Here is a 25,131-nt window from a genome sequence, read left to right as displayed (position 1 = left end):
CCCACCAATCTGCCGTGGGTGGGATTCGAACCCCGGGGGTCCCCCCAGAACATCAGCTGGAGTTTCTGAGTTAATAGAGAAAGAGAGAGTGCGGGGGAGAGAGAGAGAGAGAGAGAGTGCGAGAGAAACAGAGAGAGAGAGAGAGTGTGCAAGCGGGAATGAGAGATAGTGTGCAAGAGACACAGAGAGAGAGAGTGTGTGTGAACGGGAGATAGAGTGCGAGCGGGAGATAGAGTGCGAGCGGGAGATAGAGTGCGAGCGGGAGATAGAGTGCGAGCGGGAGATAGAGTGCGAGCGGGAGATAGAGTGCGAGCGGGAGATAGAGTGCGAGCGGGAGATAGAGTGCGAGCGGGAGAGAGAGAGAGTGTGAGCGGGAGAGAGAGAGAGAGAGAGAGCGTGTGCGCGAGCAAGAGAGGGAGACAGAGAGAGAGTGTGTGAGTGAGAGAGAGAGAGAGAGAGAGTGTGCGAGCGGGAGAGAGAGAGAGTGTGCGAGCGGGAGAGAGAGTGTGCGAGAGAGAGAGAGAGAGTGTGTGCAAGAGAGAGAGAGTGTGCAAGAGAGAGAGTGTGCAAGAGAGAGAGAGTGTGCAAGAGAGAGAGAGTGTGCGAAAGAGAGAGAGTGTGTGAGAGAGAGAGAGTGTGCGAGAAAGAGTGCAAACGAGAGAGAGAGAGAGAGCGTGCAAGCGGGGAGAGAGAGAGAGTGAGTGCGAGTGGGAGAGAGAGAGTGTGCGAGCGAGAGAGAGAGAGAGAGAGTGTGCGAGCGAGAGAGAGAGCGTGCGAGCGGGAGAGAGAGAGAGTGTGCGAGAGAGAGAGAGAGTGTGCGAGAGAGAGAGAGAGTGTGCGAGAGAGAGAGAGAGTGCGCGAGCGGGAGAGAGAGAGTGTGCGAGCGAGAGAGAGAGAGAGTGTGCGAGCGAGAGAGAGAGTGTGCGAGCGGGAGAGAGAGAGAGTGTGCGAGCGGGAGAGTGTGCGAGAGAGAGAGAGAGTGTGCAAGAGAGAGAGAGTGTGCAAGAGAGAGAGAGTGTGCAAGAGAGAGAGAGTGTGCAAGAGAGAGAGAGAGTGTGCAAGAGAGAGAGTGTGCAAGAGAGAGAGAGAGTGTGTGTGAGAGAGAGAGAGTGTGCGAGACAGAGTGCAAATGAGAGAGAGAGAGAGAGCGTGCAAGCGGGAGAGAGAGAGAGAGAGTGCGAGTGGGAGAGAGTGAGTGTGTGAGCGAGAGAGAGAGAGTGTGCGAGCGAGAGAGAGAGTGTGTGAGCGGGAGAGAGAGAGAGTGTGCGAGAGAGAGAGAGAGTGCGCGAGCGCGAGAGAGAGAGTGTGCGAGCGGGAGAGAGCGAGAGAGTATGTGAGAGAGAGAGAGAGAGTGTGCGAGCAGGAGAGAGAGAGAGTGTGAACGGGAGAGAGAGAGAGAGTGTGAGCGGGAGAGAGAGAGAGAGAGTGTGCGAACGGGAGAGAGTGTGCGAGAGAGAGAGTGTGTGTGAGAGAGAGAGAGAGAAAAAGTGTGCGAGCGGGTGAGAGAGAGAGAGAGAGAGAGTGCGAGCGGGAGAGAGAGAGAGTGCGAGCGGGAGAGAGAGAGAGAGAGTGCGAGCGGGAGAGAGAGAGAGAGAGTGCGAGTGGGAGAGAGAGAGTGTGCGAGAGGGAGAGAGAGTGCGAGCGGGAGAGAGAGTGCGAGCGGGAGAGAGAGTGCGAGCGGGAGAGAGAGTGCGAGCGGGGAGAGAGAGTGCGAGCGGGAGAGAGAGTGCGAGCGGGAGAGAGAGTGCGAGCGGGAGAGAGAGTGCGAGCGGGAGAGAGAGTGCGAGCGGGAGAGAGAGTGCGAGCGGGAGAGAGAGTGCGAGCGGGAGAGAGAGTGCGAGCGGGAGAGAGAGTGCGAGCGGGAGAGAGAGTGCGAGCGGGAGAGAGAGTGCGAGCGGGAGAGAGAGTGCGAGCGGGAGAGAGAGTGCGAGCGGGAGAGAGAGTGCGAGCGGGAGAGAGAGTGCGAGCGGGAGAGAGAGTGCGAGCGGGAGAGAGAGTGCGAGCGGGAGAGAGAGTGCGAGCGGGAGAGAGAGTGCGAGCGGGAGAGAGAGTGCGAGCGGGAGAGAGAGTGCGAGCGGGAGAGAGAGTGCGAGCGGGAGAGAGAGTGCGAGCGGGAGAGAGAGTGCGAGCGGGAGAGAGAGTGCGAGCGGGAGAGAGAGTGCGAGCGGGAGAGAGAGTGCGAGCGGGAGAGAGAGTGCGAGCGGGAGAGAGAGTGCGAGCGGGAGAGAGAGTGCGAGCGGGAGAGAGAGTGCGAGCGGGAGAGAGAGTGCGAGCGGGAGAGAGAGTGCGAGCGGGAGAGAGAGTGCGAGCGGGAGAGAGAGTGCGAGCGGGAGAGAGAGTGCGAGCGGGAGAGAGAGTGCGAGCGGGAGAGAGAGTGCGAGCGGGAGAGAGAGTGCGAGCGGGAGAGAGAGTGCGAGCGGGAGAGAGAGTGCGAGCGGGAGAGAGAGTGCGAGCGGGAGAGAGAGTGCGAGCGGGAGAGAGAGTGCGAGCGGGAGAGAGAGTGCGAGCGGGAGAGAGAGTGCGAGCGGGAGAGAGAGTGCGAGCGGGAGAGAGAGTGCGAGCGGGAGAGAGAGAGAGTGCGAGCGGGAGAGAGAGTGCGAGAGCGGGAGAGAGAGTGCGAGAGCGGGAGAGAGAGTGCGAGAGCGGGAGAGAGAGTGCGAGAGCGGGAGAGAGAGTGCGAGAGCGGGAGAGAGAGTGCGAGAGCGGGAGAGAGAGTGCGAGCGGGAGAGAGAGTGCGAGCGGGAGAGAGAGTGCGAGCGGGGGAGAGAGAGAGAGTGCGAGCGGGAGAGAGAGTGCGAGCGGGAGAGAGAGAGAGTGCGAGCGGGAGAGAGAGAGAGTGCGAGCGGGAGAGAGAGTGCGAGCGGGAAAGAGGGTGTGGGAAGAGGGGTTAGAGGGACGGCCATCTTGTTTCAGTCTTGGGCAGTTGTGAGTCTCTCCTGTTTAGGATCCCTGGGAAGAACGTCTCTCCCCTCCCCCCCACGACAGAGGGCGCCAGGGAAGCAACGAGACTCACTGCAGCCTTCCTCGTCCGAATTGTCTCCACAGTCGTTGTCGTAGTCACATTTCCAGCGCCCAGGGACACATCGATTGTTCTTGCAACGGAACTGGTACGGTTCACAGGTCCTCTCATCTGAAACCAGAGAGGGAAGCTCGTTTAACTGGCAGGTGACACGCAGTGGGAGCGCCTCCGACTTTCAAAATGGCAGCCAGACTTCTGGGTCAGCGCTGAGGGAGCGCCGCAGTGTGGGAGGGTCAGTGCTGAGGGAGCGCCGCACTGTGGGAGGGTCGGTGCTGAGGGAGCGCCGCACTGTGTGGGAGGGTCGGTGCTGAGGGAGCGCCGCACTGTGTGGGAGGGTCAGTGCTGAGAGAGCACCGCACTGTGGGAGGGTCGGTGCTGAGGGAGCGCCGCACTGTGTGGGAGGGTCAGTGCTGAGAGAGCGCCGCACTCAGCGCTGAGAGAGCACCGCACTGTGTGGGAGGGTCAGTGCTGAGGGAGCGCCGCACTGTGGGGAGGGTCAGTGCTGAGGGAGTGCCGCACTGTGGGAGGGTCAGTGCTGAGGGAGCGCCGCACTGTGGGGAGGGTCAGTGCTGAGGGAGCGCCCGCACTGTGGGAGGGTCGGTGCTGAGGGAGCGCCGCACTGTGGGGAGGGTCAGTGCTGAGGGAGTGCCGCACTGTGGGAGGGTCAGTGCTGAGGGAGCGCCGCACTGTGGGAGGGTCAGTGCTGAGGGAGCGCCGCACTGTGGGAGGGTCAGTGCTGACGGAGCGCCGCACTGTGGGAGGGTCGGCGCTGAGGGAGTGCCGCACTGTGGGAGGGTCAGTGCTGAGGGAGCGCCGCACTGTGGGTGGGTCAGTGCTGAGGGAGCGCCGCACTGTGGGAGGGTCAGTGCTGAGGGAGCGCCGCACTGTGGGGAGGGTCAGTGCTGAGGGAGTGCCGCACTGTGGGAGGGTCAGTGCTGAGGGAGCGCCGCACTGTGGGAGGGTCAGTGCTGAGGGAGCGCCGCACTGTGGGAGGGTCAGTGCTGACGGAGCGCCGCACTGTGGGAGGGTCGGCGCTGAGGGAGTGCCGCACTGTGGGAGGGTCAGTGCTGAGGGAGCGCCGCACTGTGGGAGGGTCAGTGCTGAGGGAGCGCCGCACTGTGGGAGGGTCAGTGCTGAGGGAGCGCCGCACTGTGGGAGGGTCAGTGCTGAGGGAGCGCCGCACTGTGGGAAGGTCAGTGCTGAGGGAGCGCCGCACTGTAGGAGGGATCCTGGAACTTACCACACTCCTCCTTTGGTTCATCCGATCCATCACCACAATCGTCCTCACCGTCACACTTCCACCGGGCGGGAATACATCTCCCAGAATCCTTACATCGGAACTCATCGACCCCGCAGGTCATCTGAGCTGGGATCAGAGAGACAGCCTCATTATATCACATCGCAGTACGAGGTTACTGAGATAGGGAGGGGGTGTGGGGGGCTGGAGGAGGTTACAGAGATAGGGAGGGGGTGTAGGGAGCTGGAGGAGGTTACAGGGATAGGGAGGAGGTGTAGGGGGGCTGGAGGAGGTTACAGAGATAGGGAGGAGGTGTAGGGGGTTGGAGGAGGTTACAGAGATAGGGAGGGGGGTGTAGGGGGGTTGGAGGAGGTTACAGAGGTAGGGAGGGGGGATGGAGAGGGTTACAGAGGTCGGGAGGTGGGGGGATGGAGGGGGTTACAGAGATAGGGAGGGGGTGTAGGGGGGGCTGGAGGAGGTTACAGAGATAGGGAGGGTGTGTAGGGGGGGCTGGAGGTGGTTACAGAGATAGGGAGGAGGTGTAGGGGGTTGGAGGAGGTTCCAGAGATAGGGAGGGGGTGTAGGGGGGCTGGAGGAGGTTACAGAGATAGGGAGGTGGGTGTAGGAGGTTACAGAGATAGGGAGGGGGTGTAGGGGGGCTGGAGGAGGTTACAGAGATAGGGAGGGGGTGTAGGGAGCTGGAGGAGGTTACAGAGATAGGGAGGGTGTGTAGGGGGATGGAGGCGGTTACAGAGATAGGGAGGGGGTGTAGGGGAGGTTACAGAGATAGGGAGGGGGTGTAGGGGAGGTTGCAGAGATAGGGAGGGGGTGTAGGGGGCTGGAGGAGGTTACAGAGATAGGGAGGGGGTGTAGGAGGCTGGAGGAGGTTACAGAGGTAGGGAGGTGGGTGTAGGAGGTTACAGAGATAGGGAGGGGGTGTAGGGGGGCTGGAGGAGGTTACAGAGATAGGGAGGGGGTGTAGGGAGCTGGAGGAGGTTACAGAGATAGGGAGGGTGTGTAGGGGGATGGAGGCGGTTACAGAGATAGGGAGGGGGTGTAGGGGAGGTTACAGAGATAGGGAGGGGGTGTAGGGGAGGTTGCAGAGATAGGGAGGGGGTGTAGAGGAGGTTACAGAGATAGGGAGGGGGTGTAGGGGAGGTTACAGAGATAGGGAGGGGGTGTAGAGGAGGTTACAGAGATAGGGAGGGGGGTGTAGGGGAGGTTACAGAGATAGGGAGGGGGTGTAGGGGGGCTGGAGGTGGTTACAGAGATTGGGAGGGGGTGTAGGGGGGCTGGAGGAGGTTACAGAGGTAGGGAGGGAGGGGGGGATGGAGAGGTGGTCCGAGTTGGTTGGTCTTACTGCAATTGGCAGGTTCGTCCGAGTGGTCCATGCAGTCGTTGTCCCGATCACAGACCCACACTCGAGGGATGCATCGCTTGGTGGTGGCGCACTGGAACTGATTGGGGGCACAGGTGACCTCCGCTGTGGGGGTGGGAAGCGAGGGGGGGGGGGTCCGGAAGGGGAGAGGCGGTTTGGGGAAAGAAAGACACACAATCGTTAGACCCAACTCCTGGGAATCCCAAACACCACACCCAACCGAGCGGTGGAAGAAGAATGGGGGCCCCTCTCAGCCGCGTCCCCCCCCCCGACTCGAACACCATCCAACAACATGGCGACTAACTCCCCCCGCCTCCCTCCCCGCCACTCCTCTCCCCGGGGATTCCCCCCCCTCAGAGTGCGTCCGTCACACCCCCTCCTGGCCGTCCTCGATGGTGGGGCCACTCACAAGGGTTCCAAAAACCCGTAGAATCCCGGCAGCGCAAATGGAGGCCATTCAGCCCATCTCGGCATCACCGGCTCTCCCTAAAAAAAAAAGCACCCCACCCAAGCCCCGAGTCTCAGCCCCATTCCCCGTAACCCCTGCACATTTAGCATGGCCAATCCACCCTAACCTACACATCTTTGGGACACTAAGGGACAATTTAGCACGGCCAATCCACCCTAACCTGCACATCTTTGGGACACTAAGGGGCAATTTAGCACGGCCAATCCACCCTAACCTGCACATCTTTGGGACACTAAGGGACAATTTAGCACGGCCAATCCACCCTAACCTGCACATCTTTGGGACACTAAGGGGCAATTTAGCACGGCCAATCCACCCTAACCTACACATCTTTGGACACTAAGGGGCAATTTAGCACGGCCAATCCACCTAACCTACACATCTTTGGACACTAAGGGGCAATTTAGCATGGCCAATCCACCTAACCTACACATCTTTGGACACTAAGGGGCAATTTAGCACGGCCAATCCACCCTAACCTACACATCTTTGGGACACTAAGGGGCAATTTAGCACGGCCAATCCACCCTAACCTACACATCTTTGGACACTAAGGGGCAATTTAGCACGGCCAATCCACCCTAACCTACACATCTTTGGGACACTAAGGGGCAATTTAGCACGGCCAATCCACCCTAACCTACACATCTTTGGGACACTAAGGGACAATTTAGCATGGCCAATCCACCCTAACCTACACATCTTTGGGACACTAAGGGGCAATTTAGCACGGCCAATCCACCCTAACCTACACATCTTTGGACACTAAGGGACAATTTAGCATGGCCAATCCACCCTAACCTACACATCTTTGGACACTAAGGGACAATTTAGCATGGCCAATCCACCCTAACCCGCACATCTTTGGACTGTGGGAGGAACCCGGAGCACCCGGAGGAAACCCACGCAGACACGGGGAGAACATGCAGATTCCGCACTGACACTGACCCCAAGACTGGAATCCCACGGGGGGGGGGGGGGGGGAGAATGTGGGACTCCCTCCCATGGGGAGAGTGGGGGAGAATGTGGGACTCGCTGCCACGGGGGAGAGTGGGGGAGAATGTGGGACACAGAGAGCGCGCGGGGGAAGGGATACTCACGGCAATCCCTCTCGTCTTCTCCGTCTCCGCAATTATCTTGTCCGTTACAGCGGAATATCCCCGGAATACAACGGTTCGCCACGGTACACTTGAACTGGCTGGGTAGACACACATGTATCTCTGTGGGGAGAGAGCAAGAGGGGGGAGACGCAGAGAGAGAGCGGGGGAGACGCAGAGAGAGGGGGGAGACACAGAGAGGGGGGGGGGGAGACGCAGAGAGAGAGCGGGGGAGACGCAGAGAGAGAGGGGGGAGACGCAGAGAGAGAGGGGGGAGACGCAGAGAGGGGGGAGACGCAGAGAGAGAGGGGGGAGACGCAGAGAGGGGGGAGACGCAGAGAGAGAGGGGGGAGACGCAGAGAGAGAGGGGGGAGACGCAGAGAGAGAGGGGGGAGACGCAGAGAGAGAGGGGGGAGACGCAGAGAGAGAGGGGGGAGACGCAGAGAGAGAGGGGGGAGACGCAGAGAGAGAGGGGGGAGACGCAGAGAGAGAGGGGGGAGACGCAGAGAGAGAGAGGGGGGAGACGCAGAGAGAGAGGGGGGAGACGCAGAGAGAGAGGGGGGAGACGCAGAGAGAGAGGGGGGAGACGCAGAGAGAGAGGGGGGAGACGCAGAGAGAGAGGGGGGAGACGCAGAGAGAGAGGGGGGAGACGCAGAGAGAGAGGGGGGAGACGCAGAGAGAGAGCGGGGGAGACAGAGAGAGAGTGCGGGGGAGACACAGAGAGAGAGGGGGGAGACACAGAGAGAGGGGGGAGACACAGAGAGAGAGCGGGGGAGACGCAGAGAGAGAGCGGGGGAGACGCAGAGAGAGAGCGGGGGAGACGCAGAGAGAGAGCGGGGGAGACACAGAGAGAGAGAGCGGGGGAGACACAGAGAGAGGGGGGAGACACAGAGAGAGGGGGGAGACACAGAGAGAGAGCGGGGGAGACGCAGAGAGAGAGCGGGGGAGACACAGAGAGAGGGGGGAGACGCAGAGAGAGGGGGGAGACGCAGAGAGAGGGGGGAGACAGAGAGGTTTTAAGTCATGGTTACCAGCGAAGGCCGCAAGGGAGACCCGCGCGCTCAACCTCACGAACAAAAAATGTTTACAACTAACCACAGTTGGCTTCATCCGAGCTGTCTTGACAATCATTGTCACCATCACAGATAAAGGCCGGGTTCGTGCAGTGACCGGTCCCACACTGGAACTGACCGGGGCGACATTTAAACTCCGCTGTTCAAAGAGACAGAAAGAGTCAGAACCCAAACCCACAGCACAACCTCCACTCCATATACAACCCCGTGCTGTCCCTGTCCTGTGATGGGGGACAGTGTATAGGAGCTTTACTCTGTATCTAACCCCGTGCTGTACCTGTCCTGGGAGTGTTTGATGGGGGACAGTGTAGAGGGAGCTTTACTCTGTATCTAACCCCGTGCTGTACCTGTCCTGGGAGTGTTTGATGGGGGACAGTGTAGAGGGAGCTTTACTCTGTATCTAACCCCGTGCTGTACCTGTCCTGGGAGTGTTTGATGGGGGGACAGTGTAGAGGGAGCTTTACTCTGTATCTAACCCCCTGCTGTCCCTGTCCTGTGATGGGGGACAGTATACTGGAGCTTTACTCTGTATCTAACCCCCTGCTGTCCCTGTCCTGTGATGGGGGACAGTATACTGGAGCTTTACTCTGTATCTAACCCCCTGCTGTACCTGTCCTGGGAGTGTTTGATGGGGGACAGTATAGAGGGAGCTTTACTCTGTATCTAACCCCGTGCTGTACCTGTCCTGGGAGTGTTTGATGGGGGACAGTGTAGAGGGAGCTTTACTCTGTATCTAACCCCCTGCTGTACCTGTCCTGTGATGGGGGACAGTGTCGAGGGAGCTTTACTCTGTATCTAACCGCCTGCTGTACCTGTCCTGTGATGGGGGACAGTGTAGAGGGAGCTTTACTCTGTATCTAACCCCCTGCTGTACCTGTCCTGTGATGGGGGACAGTGTCGAGGGAGCTTTACTCTGTATCTAACCCCGTGCTGTACCTGTCCTGGGAGTGTTTGATGGGGACAGTGTAGAGGGAGCTTTACTCTGTATCTAACCCCGTGCTGTACCTGTCCTGGGAGTGTTTGATGGGGACAGTGTAGAGGGAGCTTTACTCTGTATCTAACCCCGTGCTGTACCTGTCCTGTGATGGGGGACAGTGTACAGGAGCTTTACTCTGTATCTAACCCCGTGCTGTACCTGTCCTGGGAGTGTTTGATGGGGGACAGTGTAGAGGGAGCTTTACTCTGTATCTAACCCCGTGCTGTACCTGTCCCGGGAGTGTTTGATGGGGGACAGTGTAGAGGGAGCTTTACTCTGTATCTAACCCCGTGCTGTACCTGTCCTGGGAGTGTTTGATGGGGACAGTGTAGAGAGAGCTTTACTCTGTATCTAACCCCGTGCTGTCCCTGTCCTGGGAGTGTTTGATGGGGGGACAGTGTAGAGGGAGCTTTACTCTGTATCTAACCCCGTGCTGTACCTGTCCTGGGAGTGTTTGATAGGGACAGTGTAGAGAGAGCTTTACTCTGTATCTAACCCCGTGCTGTACCTGTCCTGGGAGTGTTTGATGGGGGACAGTGTAGAGGGAGCTTTACTCTGTATCTAACCCCGTGCTGTACCTGTCCTGGGAGTGTTTGATGGGGAGAGTGTAGAGGGAGCTTTACTCTGTATCTAACCCCGTGCTCGACCTGTCCTGGGAGTGTTTGATGGGGACAGAGTCGAGGGAGCTTTACTCTGTATCTAACCCCGTGCTGTACCTGTCCTGGGAGTGTTTGATGGGGACAGAGTCGAGGGAGCTTTACTCTGTATCTAACCCCATGCTGTACCTGTCCTGGGAATGTTTGATGGGGGACAGTGTAGAGGGAGCTTTACTCTGTATCTAACCCCATGCTGTACGTGTCCTGGGAGTGTTTGATGGGGACAGTGTAGAGGGAGCTTTACTCTGTATCTAACCCCGTGCTGTACCAGTCCTGGGAGTGTTTGATGGGGACAGCGTAGAGGGAGCTTTACTCTGTATCTAACCCCGTGCTGTACCTGTCCTGGGAGTGTTTGATGGGGGACAGTGTAGAGGGAGCTTTACTCTGTATCTAACCCCGTGCTGTACCTGTCCTGGGAGTGTTTGATGGGGGCAGTGTAGAGGGAGCTTTACTCTGTATCTAACCCTGTGCTGTACCTGTCCTGGGAGTGTTTGATGGGGACAGTGTAGAGGGAGCTTTACTCTGTATCTAACCCTGTGCTGTACCTGTCCTGGGAGTGTTTGATGGGGACAGTGTAGAGGGAGCTTTACTCTGTATCTAACCCCGTGCTGTACCTGTCCTGGGAGTGTTTGATGGGGGGACAGTGTAGAGGGAGCTTTACTCTGTATCTAACCCCGTGCTGTCCCTGTCCTGGGAGTGTTTGATGGGGGACAGTGTAGAGGGAGCTTTACTCTGTATCTAACCCCGTGCTGTACCTGTCCTGGGAGTGTTTGATGGGGGACAGTGTAGAGGGAGCTTTACTCTGTATCTAACCCCGTGCTGTACCTGTCCTGGGAGTGTTTGATGGGGGACAGTGTAGAGGGAGCTTTACTCTGTATCTAACCCCGTGCTGTCCCTGTCCTGGGAGTGTTTGATGGGGGACAGTGTAGAGGGAGCTTTACTCTGTATCTAACCCCGTGCTGTACCTGTCCTGGGAGTGTTTGATGGGGGACAGTGTAGAGGGAGCTTTACTCTGTATCTAACCCCGTGCTGTACCTGTCCTGGGAGTGTTTGATGGGGACAGTGTAGAGGGAGCTTTACTCTGTATCTAACCCCGTGCTGTACCTGTCCTGGGAGTGTTTGATGGGGACAGTGTAGAGGGAGCTTTACTCTGTATCTAACCCCGTGCTGTACCTGTCCTGGGAGTGTTTGATGGGGGGACAGTGTAGAGGGAGCTTTACTCTGTATCTAACCCCGTGCTGTCCCTGTCCTGGGAGTGTTTGATGGGGGACAGTGTAGAGGGAGCTTTACTCTGTATCTAACCCCGTGCTGTACCTGTCCTGGGAGTGTTTGATGGGGGACAGTGTAGAGGGAGCTTTACTCTGTATCTAACCCCGTGCTGTACCTGTCCTGGGAGTGTTTGATGGGGGACAGTGTAGAGGGAGCTTTACTCTGTATCTAACCCCGTGCTGTCCCTGTCCTGGGAGTGTTTGATGGGGGACAGTGTAGAGGGAGCTTTACTCTGTATCTAACCCCGTGCTGTACCTGTCCTGGGAGTGTTTGATGGGGGACAGTGTAGAGGGAGCTTTACTCTGTATCTAACCCCGTGCTGTACCTGTCCTGGGAGTGTTTGATGGGGACAGTGTAGAGGGAGCTTTACTCTGTATCTAACCCCGTGCTGTACCTGTCCTGGGAGTGTTTGATGGGGGACAGTGTAGAGGGAGCTTTACTCTGTATCTAACCCCGTGCTGTCCCTGTCCTGGGAGTGTTTGATGGGGGACAGTGTAGAGGGAGCTTTACTCTGTATCTAACCCCGTGCTGTACCTGTCCTGGGAGTGTTTGATGGGGGACAGTGTAGAGGGAGCTTTACTCTGTATCTAACCCCGTGCTGTACCTGTCCTGGGAGTGTTTGATGGGGACAGTGTAGAGGGAGCTTTACTCTGTATCTAACCCCGTGCTGTACCTGTCCTGGGAGTGTTTGATGGGGACAGTGTAGAGGGAGCTTTACTCTGTATCTAACCCCGTGCTGTACCTGTCCTGGGAGTGTTTGATGGGGACAGTGTAGAGGGAGCTTTACTCTGTATCTAACCCCGTGCTGTACCTGTCCTGGGAGTGTTTGATGGGGGACAGTGTAGAGGGAGCTTTACTCTGTATCTAACCCCCTGCTGTCCCTGTCCTGTGATGGGGGACAGTATACTGGAGCTTTACTCTGTATCTAACCCCCTGCTGTCCCTGTCCTGTGATGGGGGACAGTATACTGGAGCTTTACTCTGTATCTAACCCCCTGCTGTACCTGTCCTGGGAGTGTTTGATGGGGGACAGTATAGAGGGAGCTTTACTCTGTATCTAACCCCGTGCTGTACCTGTCCTGGGAGTGTTTGATGGGGGACAGTGTAGAGGGAGCTTTACTCTGTATCTAACCCCCTGCTGTACCTGTCCTGTGATGGGGGACAGTGTCGAGGGAGCTTTACTCTGTATCTAACCGCCTGCTGTACCTGTCCTGTGATGGGGGACAGTGTAGAGGGAGCTTTACTCTGTATCTAACCCCCTGCTGTACCTGTCCTGTGATGGGGGACAGTGTCGAGGGAGCTTTACTCTGTATCTAACCCCGTGCTGTACCTGTCCTGGGAGTGTTTGATGGGGACAGTGTAGAGGGAGCTTTACTCTGTATCTAACCCCGTGCTGTACCTGTCCTGGGAGTGTTTGATGGGGACAGTGTAGAGGGAGCTTTACTCTGTATCTAACCCCGTGCTGTACCTGTCCTGTGATGGGGGACAGTGTACAGGAGCTTTACTCTGTATCTAACCCCGTGCTGTACCTGTCCTGGGAGTGTTTGATGGGGGACAGTGTAGAGGGAGCTTTACTCTGTATCTAACCCCGTGCTGTACCTGTCCCGGGAGTGTTTGATGGGGGACAGTGTAGAGGGAGCTTTACTCTGTATCTAACCCCGTGCTGTACCTGTCCTGGGAGTGTTTGATGGGGACAGTGTAGAGAGAGCTTTACTCTGTATCTAACCCCGTGCTGTCCCTGTCCTGGGAGTGTTTGATGGGGGGACAGTGTAGAGGGAGCTTTACTCTGTATCTAACCCCGTGCTGTACCTGTCCTGGGAGTGTTTGATAGGGACAGTGTAGAGAGAGCTTTACTCTGTATCTAACCCCGTGCTGTACCTGTCCTGGGAGTGTTTGATGGGGGACAGTGTAGAGGGAGCTTTACTCTGTATCTAACCCCGTGCTGTACCTGTCCTGGGAGTGTTTGATGGGGAGAGTGTAGAGGGAGCTTTACTCTGTATCTAACCCCGTGCTCGACCTGTCCTGGGAGTGTTTGATGGGGACAGAGTCGAGGGAGCTTTACTCTGTATCTAACCCCGTGCTGTACCTGTCCTGGGAGTGTTTGATGGGGACAGAGTCGAGGGAGCTTTACTCTGTATCTAACCCCATGCTGTACCTGTCCTGGGAATGTTTGATGGGGGACAGTGTAGAGGGAGCTTTACTCTGTATCTAACCCCATGCTGTACGTGTCCTGGGAGTGTTTGATGGGGACAGTGTAGAGGGAGCTTTACTCTGTATCTAACCCCGTGCTGTACCAGTCCTGGGAGTGTTTGATGGGGACAGCGTAGAGGGAGCTTTACTCTGTATCTAACCCCGTGCTGTACCTGTCCTGGGAGTGTTTGATGGGGGACAGTGTAGAGGGAGCTTTACTCTGTATCTAACCCCGTGCTGTACCTGTCCTGGGAGTGTTTGATGGGGGCAGTGTAGAGGGAGCTTTACTCTGTATCTAACCCTGTGCTGTACCTGTCCTGGGAGTGTTTGATGGGGACAGTGTAGAGGGAGCTTTACTCTGTATCTAACCCTGTGCTGTACCTGTCCTGGGAGTGTTTGATGGGGACAGTGTAGAGGGAGCTTTACTCTGTATCTAACCCCGTGCTGTACCTGTCCTGGGAGTGTTTGATGGGGGGACAGTGTAGAGGGAGCTTTACTCTGTATCTAACCCCGTGCTGTCCCTGTCCTGGGAGTGTTTGATGGGGGACAGTGTAGAGGGAGCTTTACTCTGTATCTAACCCCGTGCTGTACCTGTCCTGGGAGTGTTTGATGGGGGACAGTGTAGAGGGAGCTTTACTCTGTATCTAACCCCGTGCTGTACCTGTCCTGGGAGTGTTTGATGGGGGACAGTGTAGAGGGAGCTTTACTCTGTATCTAACCCCGTGCTGTCCCTGTCCTGGGAGTGTTTGATGGGGGACAGTGTAGAGGGAGCTTTACTCTGTATCTAACCCCGTGCTGTACCTGTCCTGGGAGTGTTTGATGGGGGACAGTGTAGAGGGAGCTTTACTCTGTATCTAACCCCGTGCTGTACCTGTCCTGGGAGTGTTTGATGGGGACAGTGTAGAGGGAGCTTTACTCTGTATCTAACCCCGTGCTGTACCTGTCCTGGGAGTGTTTGATGGGGACAGTGTAGAGGGAGCTTTACTCTGTATCTAACCCCGTGCTGTACCTGTCCTGGGAGTGTTTGATGGGGGGACAGTGTAGAGGGAGCTTTACTCTGTATCTAACCCCGTGCTGTCCCTGTCCTGGGAGTGTTTGATGGGGGACAGTGTAGAGGGAGCTTTACTCTGTATCTAACCCCGTGCTGTACCTGTCCTGGGAGTGTTTGATGGGGGACAGTGTAGAGGGAGCTTTACTCTGTATCTAACCCCGTGCTGTACCTGTCCTGGGAGTGTTTGATGGGGGACAGTGTAGAGGGAGCTTTACTCTGTATCTAACCCCGTGCTGTCCCTGTCCTGGGAGTGTTTGATGGGGGACAGTGTAGAGGGAGCTTTACTCTGTATCTAACCCCGTGCTGTACCTGTCCTGGGAGTGTTTGATGGGGGACAGTGTAGAGGGAGCTTTACTCTGTATCTAACCCCGTGCTGTACCTGTCCTGGGAGTGTTTGATGGGGACAGTGTAGAGGGAGCTTTACTCTGTATCTAACCCCGTGCTGTACCTGTCCTGGGAGTGTTTGATGGGGGACAGTGTAGAGGGAGCTTTACTCTGTATCTAACCCCGTGCTGTCCCTGTCCTGGGAGTGTTTGATGGGGGACAGTGTAGAGGGAGCTTTACTCTGTATCTAACCCCGTGCTGTACCTGTCCTGGGAGTGTTTGATGGGGGACAGTGTAGAGGGAGCTTTACTCTGTATCTAACCCCGTGCTGTACCTGTCCTGGGAGTGTTTGATGGGGACAGTGTAGAGGGAGCTTTACTCTGTATCTAACCCCGTGCTGTACCTGTCCTGGGAGTGTTTGATGGGGACAGTGTAGAGGGAGCTTTACTCTGTATCTAACCCCGTGCTGTACCTGTCCTGGGAGTGTTTGATGGGGACAGTGTAGAGGGAGCTTTACTCTGTATCTAACCCCGTGCTGTACCTGTCCTGGGAGTGTTTGATGGGGGACAGTGTAGAGGGAGCTTTACTCTGTATCTAACCCCCTGCTGTCCCTGTCCTGTGATGGGGGACAGTATACTGGAGCTTTACTCTGTATCTAACCCCCTGCTGTCCCTGTCCTGTGATGGGGGACAGTATACTGGAGCTTTACTCTGTATCTAACCCCCTGCTGTACCTGTCCTGGGAGTGTTTGATGGGGGACAGTATAGAGGGAGCTTTACTCTGTATCTAACCCCGTGCTGTACCTGTCCTGGGAGTGTTTGATGGGGGACAGTGTAGAGGGAGCTTTACTCTGTATCTAACCCCCTGCTGTACCTGTCCTGTGATGGGGGACAGTGTCGAGGGAGCTTTACTCTGTATCTAACCGCCTGCTGTACCTGTCCTGTGATGGGGGACAGTGTAGAGGGAGCTTTACTCTGTATCTAACCCCCTGCTGTACCTGTCCTGTGATGGGGGACAGTGTCGAGGGAGCTTTACTCTGTATCTAACCCCGTGCTGTACCTGTCCTGGGAGTGTTTGATGGGGACAGTGTAGAGGGAGCTTTACTCTGTATCTAACCCCGTGCTGTACCTGTCCTGGGAGTGTTTGATGGGGACAGTGTAGAGGGAGCTTTACTCTGTATCTAACCCCGTGCTGTACCTGTCCTGTGATGGGGGACAGTGTACAGGAGCTTTACTCTGTATCTAACCCCGTGCTGTACCTGTCCTGGGAGTGTTTGATGGGGGACAGTGTAGAGGGAGCTTTACTCTGTATCTAACCCCGTGCTGTACCTGTCCCGGGAGTGTTTGATGGGGGACAGTGTAGAGGGAGCTTTACTCTGTATCTAACCCCGTGCTGTACCTGTCCTGGGAGTGTTTGATGGGGACAGTGTAGAGAGAGCTTTACTCTGTATCTAACCCCGTGCTGTCCCTGTCCTGGGAGTGTTTGATGGGGGGACAGTGTAGAGGGAGCTTTACTCTGTATCTAACCCCGTGCTGTACCTGTCCTGGGAGTGTTTGATAGGGACAGTGTAGAGAGAGCTTTACTCTGTATCTAACCCCGTGCTGTACCTGTCCTGGGAGTGTTTGATGGGGGACAGTGTAGAGGGAGCTTTACTCTGTATCTAACCCCGTGCTGTACCTGTCCTGGGAGTGTTTGATGGGGAGAGTGTAGAGGGAGCTTTACTCTGTATCTAACCCCGTGCTCGACCTGTCCTGGGAGTGTTTGATGGGGACAGAGTCGAGGGAGCTTTACTCTGTATCTAACCCCGTGCTGTACCTGTCCTGGGAGTGTTTGATGGGGACAGAGTCGAGGGAGCTTTACTCTGTATCTAACCCCATGCTGTACCTGTCCTGGGAATGTTTGATGGGGGACAGTGTAGAGGGAGCTTTACTCTGTATCTAACCCCATGCTGTACGTGTCCTGGGAGTGTTTGATGGGGACAGTGTAGAGGGAGCTTTACTCTGTATCTAACCCCGTGCTGTACCAGTCCTGGGAGTGTTTGATGGGGACAGCGTAGAGGGAGCTTTACTCTGTATCTAACCCCGTGCTGTACCTGTCCTGGGAGTGTTTGATGGGGGACAGTGTAGAGGGAGCTTTACTCTGTATCTAACCCCGTGCTGTACCTGTCCTGGGAGTGTTTGATGGGGGCAGTGTAGAGGGAGCTTTACTCTGTATCTAACCCTGTGCTGTACCTGTCCTGGGAGTGTTTGATGGGGACAGTGTAGAGGGAGCTTTACTCTGTATCTAACCCTGTGCTGTACCTGTCCTGGGAGTGTTTGATGGGGACAGTGTAGAGGGAGCTTTACTCTGTATCTAACCCCGTGCTGTACCTGTCCTGGGAGTGTTTGATGGGGGGACAGTGTAGAGGGAGCTTTACTCTGTATCTAACCCCGTGCTGTCCCTGTCCTGGGAGTGTTTGATGGGGGACAGTGTAGAGGGAGCTTTACTCTGTATCTAACCCCGTGCTGTACCTGTCCTGGGAGTGTTTGATGGGGGACAGTGTAGAGGGAGCTTTACTCTGTATCTAACCCCGTGCTGTACCTGTCCTGGGAGTGTTTGATGGGGGACAGTGTAGAGGGAGCTTTACTCTGTATCTAACCCCGTGCTGTCCCTGTCCTGGGAGTGTTTGATGGGGGACAGTGTAGAGGGAGCTTTACTCTGTATCTAACCCCGTGCTGTACCTGTCCTGGGAGTGTTTGATGGGGGACAGTGTAGAGGGAGCTTTACTCTGTATCTAACCCCGTGCTGTACCTGTCCTGGGAGTGTTTGATGGGGACAGTGTAGAGGGAGCTTTACTCTGTATCTAACCCCGTGCTGTACCTGTCCTGGGAGTGTTTGATGGGGACAGTGTAGAGGGAGCTTTACTCTGTATCTAACCCCGTGCTGTACCTGTCCTGGGAGTGTTTGATGGGGGGACAGTGTAGAGGGAGCTTTACTCTGTATCTAACCCCGTGCTGTCCCTGTCCTGGGAGTGTTTGATGGGGGACAGTGTAGAGGGAGCTTTACTCTGTATCTAACCCCGTGCTGTACCTGTCCTGGGAGTGTTTGATGGGGGACAGTGTAGAGGGAGCTTTACTCTGTATCTAACCCCGTGCTGTACCTGTCCTGGGAGTGTTTGATGGGGGACAGTGTAGAGGGAGCTTTACTCTGTATCTAACCCCGTGCTGTCCCTGTCCTGGGAGTGTTTGATGGGGGACAGTGTAGAGGGAGCTTTACTCTGTATCTAACCCCGTGCTGTACCTGTCCTGGGAGTGTTTGATGGGGGACAGTGTAGAGGGAGCTTTACTCTGTATCTAACCCCGTGCTGTACCTGTCCTGGGAGTGTTTGATGGGGACAGTGTAGAGGGAGCTTTACTCTGTATCTAACCCCGTGCTGTACCTGTCCTGGGAGTGTTTGATGGGGGACAGTGTAGAGGGAGCTTTACTCTGTATCTAACCCCGTGCTGTCCCTGTCCTGGGAGTGTTTGATGGGGGACAGTGTAGAGGGAGCTTTACTCTGTATCTAACCCCGTGCTGTACCTGTCCTGGGAGTGTTTGATGGGGGACAGTGTAGAGGGAGCTTTACTCTGTATCTAACCCCGTGCTGTACCTGTCCTGGGAGTGTTTGATGGGGACAGTGTAGAGGGAGCTTTACTCTGTATCTAACCCCGTGCTGTACCTGTCCTGGGAGTGTTTGATGGGGACAGTGTAGAGGGAGCTTTACTCTGTATCTAACCCCGTGCTGTACCTGTCCTGGGAGTGTTTGATGGGGACAGTGTAGAGGGAGCTTTACTCTGTATCTAACCCCGTGCTGTACCTGTCCTGGGAGTGTTTGATGGGGGACAGTGTAGAGGGAGCTTTACTCTGTATCTAACCCCCTGCTGTCCCTGTCCTGTGATGGGGGACAGTATACTGGAGCTTTACTCTGTATCTAACCCCCTGCTGTCCCTGTCCTGTGATGGGGGACAGTATACTGGAGCTTTACTCTGTATCTAACCCCCTGCTGTACCTGTCCTGGGAGTGTTTGATGGGGGACAGTATAGAGGGAGCTTTACTCTGTATCTAACCCCGTGCTGTACCTGTCCTGGGAGTGTTTGATGGGGGACAGTGTAGAGGGAGCTTTACTCTGTATCTAACCCCCTGCTGTACCTGTCCTGTGATGGGGGACAGTGTCGAGGGAGCTTTACTCTGTATCTAACCGCCTGCTGTACCTGTCCTGTGATGGGGGACAGTGTAGAGGGAGCTTTACTCTGTATCTAACCCCCTGCTGTACCTGTCCTGTGATGGGGGACAGTGTCGAGGGAGCTTTACTCTGTATCTAACCCCGTGCTGTACCTGTCCTGGGAGTGTTTGATGGGGACAGTGTAGAGGGAGCTTTACTCTGTATCTAACCCCGTGCTGTACCTGTCCTGGGAGTGTTTGATGGGGACAGTGTAGAGGGAGCTTTACTCTGTATCTAACCCCGTGCTGTACCTGTCCTGTGATGGGGGACAGTGTACAGGAGCTTTACTCTGTATCTAACCCCGTGCTGTACCTGTCCTGGGAGTGTTTGATGGGGGACAGTGTAGAGGGAGCTTTACTCTGTATCTAACCCCGTGCTGTACCTGTCCCGGGAGTGTTTGATGGGGGACAGTGTAGAGGGAGCTTTACTCTGTATCTAACCCCGTGCTGTACCTGTCCTGGGAGTGTTTGATGGGGACAGTGTAGAGAGAGCTTTACTCTGTATCTAACCCCGTGCTGTCCCTGTCCTGGGAGTGTTTGATGGGGGGACAGTGTAGAGGGAGCTTTACTCTGTATCTAACCCCGTGCTGTACCTGTCCTGGGAGTGTTTGATAGGGACAGTGTAGAGAGAGCTTTACTCTGTATCTAACCCCGTGCTGTACCTGTCCTGGGAGTGTTTGATGGGGGACAGTGTAGAGGGAGCTTTACTCTGTATCTAACCCCGTGCTGTACCTGTCCTGGGAGTGTTTGATGGGGAGAGTGTAGAGGGAGCTTTACTCTGTATCTAACCCCGTGCTCGACCTGTCCTGGGAGTGTTTGATGGGGACAGAGTCGAGGGAGCTTTACTCTGTATCTAACCCCGTGCTGTACCTGTCCTGGGAGTGTTTGATGGGGACAGAGTCGAGGGAGCTTTACTCTGTATCTAACCCCATGCTGTACCTGTCCTGGGAATGTTTGATGGGGGACAGTGTAGAGGGAGCTTTACTCTGTATCTAACCCCATGCTGTACGTGTCCTGGGAGTGTTTGATGGGGACAGTGTAGAGGGAGCTTTACTCTGTATCTAACCCCGTGCTGTACCAGTCCTGGGAGTGTTTGATGGGGACAGCGTAGAGGGAGCTTTACTCTGTATCTAACCCCGTGCTGTACCTGTCCTGGGAGTGTTTGATGGGGGACAGTGTAGAGGGAGCTTTACTCTGTATCTAACCCCGTGCTGTACCTGTCCTGGGAGTGTTTGATGGGGGCAGTGTAGAGGGAGCTTTACTCTGTATCTAACCCTGTGCTGTACCTGTCCTGGGAGTGTTTGATGGGGACAGTGTAGAGGGAGCTTTACTCTGTATCTAACCCTGTGCTGTACCTGTCCTGGGAGTGTTTGATGGGGACAGTGTAGAGGGAGCTTTACTCTGTATCTAACCCCGTGCTGTACCTGTCCTGGGAGTGTTTGATGGGGGGACAGTGTAGAGGGAGCTTTACTCTGTATCTAACCCCGTGCTGTCCCTGTCCTGGGAGTGTTTGATGGGGGACAGTGTAGAGGGAGCTTTACTCTGTATCTAACCCCGTGCTGTACCTGTCCTGGGAGTGTTTGATGGGGGACAGTGTAGAGGGAGCTTTACTCTGTATCTAACCCCGTGCTGTACCTGTCCTGGGAGTGTTTGATGGGGGACAGTGTAGAGGGAGCTTTACTCTGTATCTAACCCCGTGCTGTCCCTGTCCTGGGAGTGTTTGATGGGGGACAGTGTAGAGGGAGCTTTACTCTGTATCTAACCCCGTGCTGTACCTGTCCTGGGAGTGTTTGATGGGGGACAGTGTAGAGGGAGCTTTACTCTGTATCTAACCCCGTGCTGTACCTGTCCTGGGAGTGTTTGATGGGGACAGTGTAGAGGGAGCTTTACTCTGTATCTAACCCCGTGCTGTACCTGTCCTGGGAGTGTTTGATGGGGACAGTGTAGAGGGAGCTTTACTCTGTATCTAACCCCGTGCTGTACCTGTCCTGGGAGTGTTTGATGGGGGGACAGTGTAGAGGGAGCTTTACTCTGTATCTAACCCCGTGCTGTCCCTGTCCTGGGAGTGTTTGATGGGGGACAGTGTAGAGGGAGCTTTACTCTGTATCTAACCCCGTGCTGTACCTGTCCTGGGAGTGTTTGATGGGGGACAGTGTAGAGGGAGCTTTACTCTGTATCTAACCCCGTGCTGTACCTGTCCTGGGAGTGTTTGATGGGGGACAGTGTAGAGGGAGCTTTACTCTGTATCTAACCCCGTGCTGTCCCTGTCCTGGGAGTGTTTGATGGGGGACAGTGTAGAGGGAGCTTTACTCTGTATCTAACCCCGTGCTGTACCTGTCCTGGGAGTGTTTGATGGGGGACAGTGTAGAGGGAGCTTTACTCTGTATCTAACCCCGTGCTGTACCTGTCCTGGGAGTGTTTGATGGGGACAGTGTAGAGGGAGCTTTACTCTGTATCTAACCCCGTGCTGTACCTGTCCTGGGAGTGTTTGATGGGGGACAGTGTAGAGGGAGCTTTACTCTGTATCTAACCCCGTGCTGTCCCTGTCCTGGGAGTGTTTGATGGGGGACAGTGTAGAGGGAGCTTTACTCTGTATCTAACCCCGTGCTGTACCTGTCCTGGGAGTGTTTGATGGGGACAGTGTAGAGGGAGCTTTACTCTGTATCTAACCCCGTGCTGTACCTGTCCTGGGAGTGTTTGATGGGGACAGTGTAGAGGGAGCTTTACTCTGTATCTAACCCCGTGCTGTACCTGTCCTGGGAGTGTTTGATGGGGGACAGTGTAGAGGGAGCTTTACTCTGTATCTAACCCCGTGCTGTACCTGTCCTGGGAGTGTTTGATGGGGAGAGTGTAGAGGGAGCTTTACTCTGTATCTAACCCCGTGCTCGACCTGTCCTGGGAGTGTTTGATGGGGACAGAGTCGAGGGAGCTTTACTCTGTATCTAACCCCGTGCTGTACCTGTCCTGGGAGTGTTTGATGGGGACAGAGTCGAGGGAGCTTTACTCTGTATCTAACCCCATGCTGTACCTGTCCTGGGAATGTTTGATGGGGGACAGTGTAGAGGGAGCTTTACTCTGTATCTAACCCCATGCTGTACGTGTCCTGGGAGTGTTTGATGGGGACAGTGTAGAGGGAGCTTTACTCTGTATCTAACCCCGTGCTGTACCAGTCCTGGGAGTGTTTGATGGGGACAGCGTAGAGGGAGCTTTACTCTGTATCTAACCCCGTGCTGTACCTGTCCTGGGAGTGTTTGATGGGGGACAGTGTAGAGGGAGCTTTACTCTGTATCTAACCCCGTGCTGTACCTGTCCTGGGAGTGTTTGATGGGGGCAGTGTAGAGGGAGCTTTACTCTGTATCTAACCCTGTGCTGTACCTGTCCTGGGAGTGTTTGATGGGGACAGTGTAGAGGGAGCTTTACTCTGTATCTAACCCTGTGCTGTACCTGTCCTGGGAGTGTTTGATGGGGACAGTGTAGAGGGAGCTTTACTCTGTATCTAACCCCGTGCTGTACCTGTCCTGGGAGTGTTTGATGGGGGGACAGTGTAGAGGGAGCTTTACTCTGTATCTAACCCCGTGCTGTCCCTGTCCTGGGAGTGTTTGATGGGGGACAGTGTAGAGGGAGCTTTACTCTGTATCTAACCCCGTGCTGTACCTGTCCTGGGAGTGTTTGATGGGGGACAGTGTAGAGGGAGCTTTACTCTGTATCTAACCCCGTGCTGTACCTGTCCTGGGAGTGTTTGATGGGGGACAGTGTAGAGGGAGCTTTACTCTGTATCTAACCCCGTGCTGTCCCTGTCCTGGGAGTGTTTGATGGGGGACAGTGTAGAGGGAGCTTTACTCTGTATCTAACCCCGTGCTGTACCTGTCCTGGGAGTGTTTGATGGGGGACAGTGTAGAGGGAGCTTTACTCTGTATCTAACCCCGTGCTGTACCTGTCCTGGGAGTGTTTGATGGGGACAGTGTAGAGGGAGCTTTACTCTGTATCTAACCCCGTGCTGTACCTGTCCTGGGAGTGTTTGATGGGGACAGTGTAGAGGGAGCTTTACTCTGTATCTAACCCCGTGCTGTACCTGTCCTGGGAGTGTTTGATGGGGGGACAGTGTAGAGGGAGCTTTACTCTGTATCTAACCCCGTGCTGTCCCTGTCCTGGGAGTGTTTGATGGGGGACAGTGTAGAGGGAGCTTTACTCTGTATCTAACCCCGTGCTGTACCTGTCCTGGGAGTGTTTGATGGGGGACAGTGTAGAGGGAGCTTTACTCTGTATCTAACCCCGTGCTGTACCTGTCCTGGGAGTGTTTGATGGGGGACAGTGTAGAGGGAGCTTTACTCTGTATCTAACCCCGTGCTGTCCCTGTCCTGGGAGTGTTTGATGGGGGACAGTGTAGAGGGAGCTTTACTCTGTATCTAACCCCGTGCTGTACCTGTCCTGGGAGTGTTTGATGGGGGACAGTGTAGAGGGAGCTTTACTCTGTATCTAACCCCGTGCTGTACCTGTCCTGGGAGTGTTTGATGGGGACAGTGTAGAGGGAGCTTTACTCTGTATCTAACCCCGTGCTGTACCTGTCCTGGGAGTGTTTGATGGGGGACAGTGTAGAGGGAGCTTTACTCTGTATCTAACCCCGTGCTGTCCCTGTCCTGGGAGTGTTTGATGGGGGACAGTGTAGAGGGAGCTTTACTCTGTATCTAACCCCGTGCTGTACCTGTCCTGGGAGTGTTTGATGGGGACAGTGTAGAGGGAGCTTTACTCTGTATCTAACCCCGTGCTGTACCTGTCCTGGGAGTGTTTGATGGGGACAGTGTAGAGGGAGCTTTACTCTGTATCTAACCCCGTGCTGTACCTGTCCTGGGAGTGTTTGATGGGGGACAGTGTAGAGGGAGCTTTACTCACGACAATCTTCTGGTTCATCCGATCGATCTCCGCAGTCATCCTCAGTGTCACATTTCCACCAGAAGGGAATGCACTTGTCATTCTTACAGACAAACTGTGGAGGCAACAGCTCAAGATTAACAACCTGCAACCCGCAACTTTCACTCACAGAGAGGGAGCGCCGCACTGTGTGGGAGGGTCAGTGCTGAGGGAGCGCCGCACTGTGGGAGGGTCAGTGCTGAGGGAGTGCCGCACTGTGGGAGGGTCAGTGCTGAGGGAGCGCCGCACTGTGGGAGGGTCAGTGCTGAGGGAGCGCCGCACTGTGGGGAGGGTCAGTGCTGAGGGAGCGCCGCACTGTGGGAGGGTCGGTGCTGAGGGAGCGTCGCACTGTGGGAGAGTCGGTGCTGAGGGAGCGCCGCACTGTGGGAGGGTCAGTGCTGAGGGAGCGCCGCACTGTGGGAGGGTCAGTGCTGAGGGAGCGCCTCACTGTGGGAGGGTCAGTGCTGAGGGAGCGCCGCACTGTGGGGAGGGTCAGTGCTGAGGGAGCGCCTCACTGTGGGAGGGTCAGTGCTGAGGGAGCGCCGCACTGTGGGGAGGGTCAGTGCTGAGGGAGCGCCGCACTGTGGGAGGGTCAGTGCTGAGGGAGCGCCGCACTGTGGGGAGGGTCAGTGCTGAGGGAGCGCCTCACTGTGGGAGGGTCAGTGCTGAGGGAACGCCGCACTGTGGGAGGGTCGGTGCTGAGGGAGCGCCGCACTGTGGGAGGGTCGGTGCTGAGGGAGTGCCGCATTGTGGGAGGGTCGGTGCTGAGGGAGCGCCGCACTGTGGGGGGGGTCAGTGCTGAGGGAGCGCCGCACTGTGGGAGGGTCAGTGCTGAGGGAGCGCCGCACTGTGGGAGGGTCGGTGCTGAGGGAGCGCCGCACTGTGGGAGGGTCAGTGCTGAGGGAGCGCCGCACTGTGGGAGGGTCAGTGCTGAGGGAGCGCCGCACTGTGGGAGGGTCAGTGCTGAGGGAGCGCCGCACTGTGTGGGAGGGTCAGTGCTGAGGGAGCACCGCACTGTGTGGGAGGGTCAGTGCTGAGGGAGCGCCGCACTGTGTGGGAGGGTCAGTGCTGAGGGAGCGCCGCACTGTGGGAGGGTCAGTGCTGAGGGAGCGCCGCACTGTGGGAGGGTCAGTGCTGAGGGAGTGCCGCACTGTGGGAGGGTCAGTGCTGAGGGAGCGCCGCACTGTGGGAGGGTCGGTGCTGAGAGAGCGCCGCACTGTGGGGAGGGTCGGTTTACCCTCGGACA

At 56.2% G+C, this 25,131-nt stretch overlaps 1 protein-coding gene across 1 annotated transcript; it reads right to left on the bottom strand.

Annotated features, from left to right (window-relative positions):
• Window positions 1-3,013: 3,013 nt before the first annotated feature.
• On the bottom strand, window positions 3,014-23,961 carry LOC144490879 (low-density lipoprotein receptor-related protein 1-like; the record flags this gene model as incomplete). The annotated part of the gene is made up of 6 exons (XM_078208566.1): window positions 3,014-3,130; window positions 4,260-4,385; window positions 5,617-5,739; window positions 7,204-7,323; window positions 8,296-8,412; window positions 23,868-23,961. Coding segments are annotated over 6 exons (697 nt in total), but the record flags the coding sequence as incomplete, so codon positions are not given.
• Between the last annotated feature and the right edge of the window lie 1,170 nt (window positions 23,962-25,131).

This window comes from Mustelus asterias, unplaced genomic scaffold, assembly GCF_964213995.1.
Source record: "Mustelus asterias unplaced genomic scaffold, sMusAst1.hap1.1 HAP1_SCAFFOLD_3952, whole genome shotgun sequence".
Taxonomy (NCBI): Eukaryota; Metazoa; Chordata; class Chondrichthyes; order Carcharhiniformes; family Triakidae; genus Mustelus; species Mustelus asterias.
This window is presented reverse-complemented; position numbering and strand designations above follow the sequence as displayed.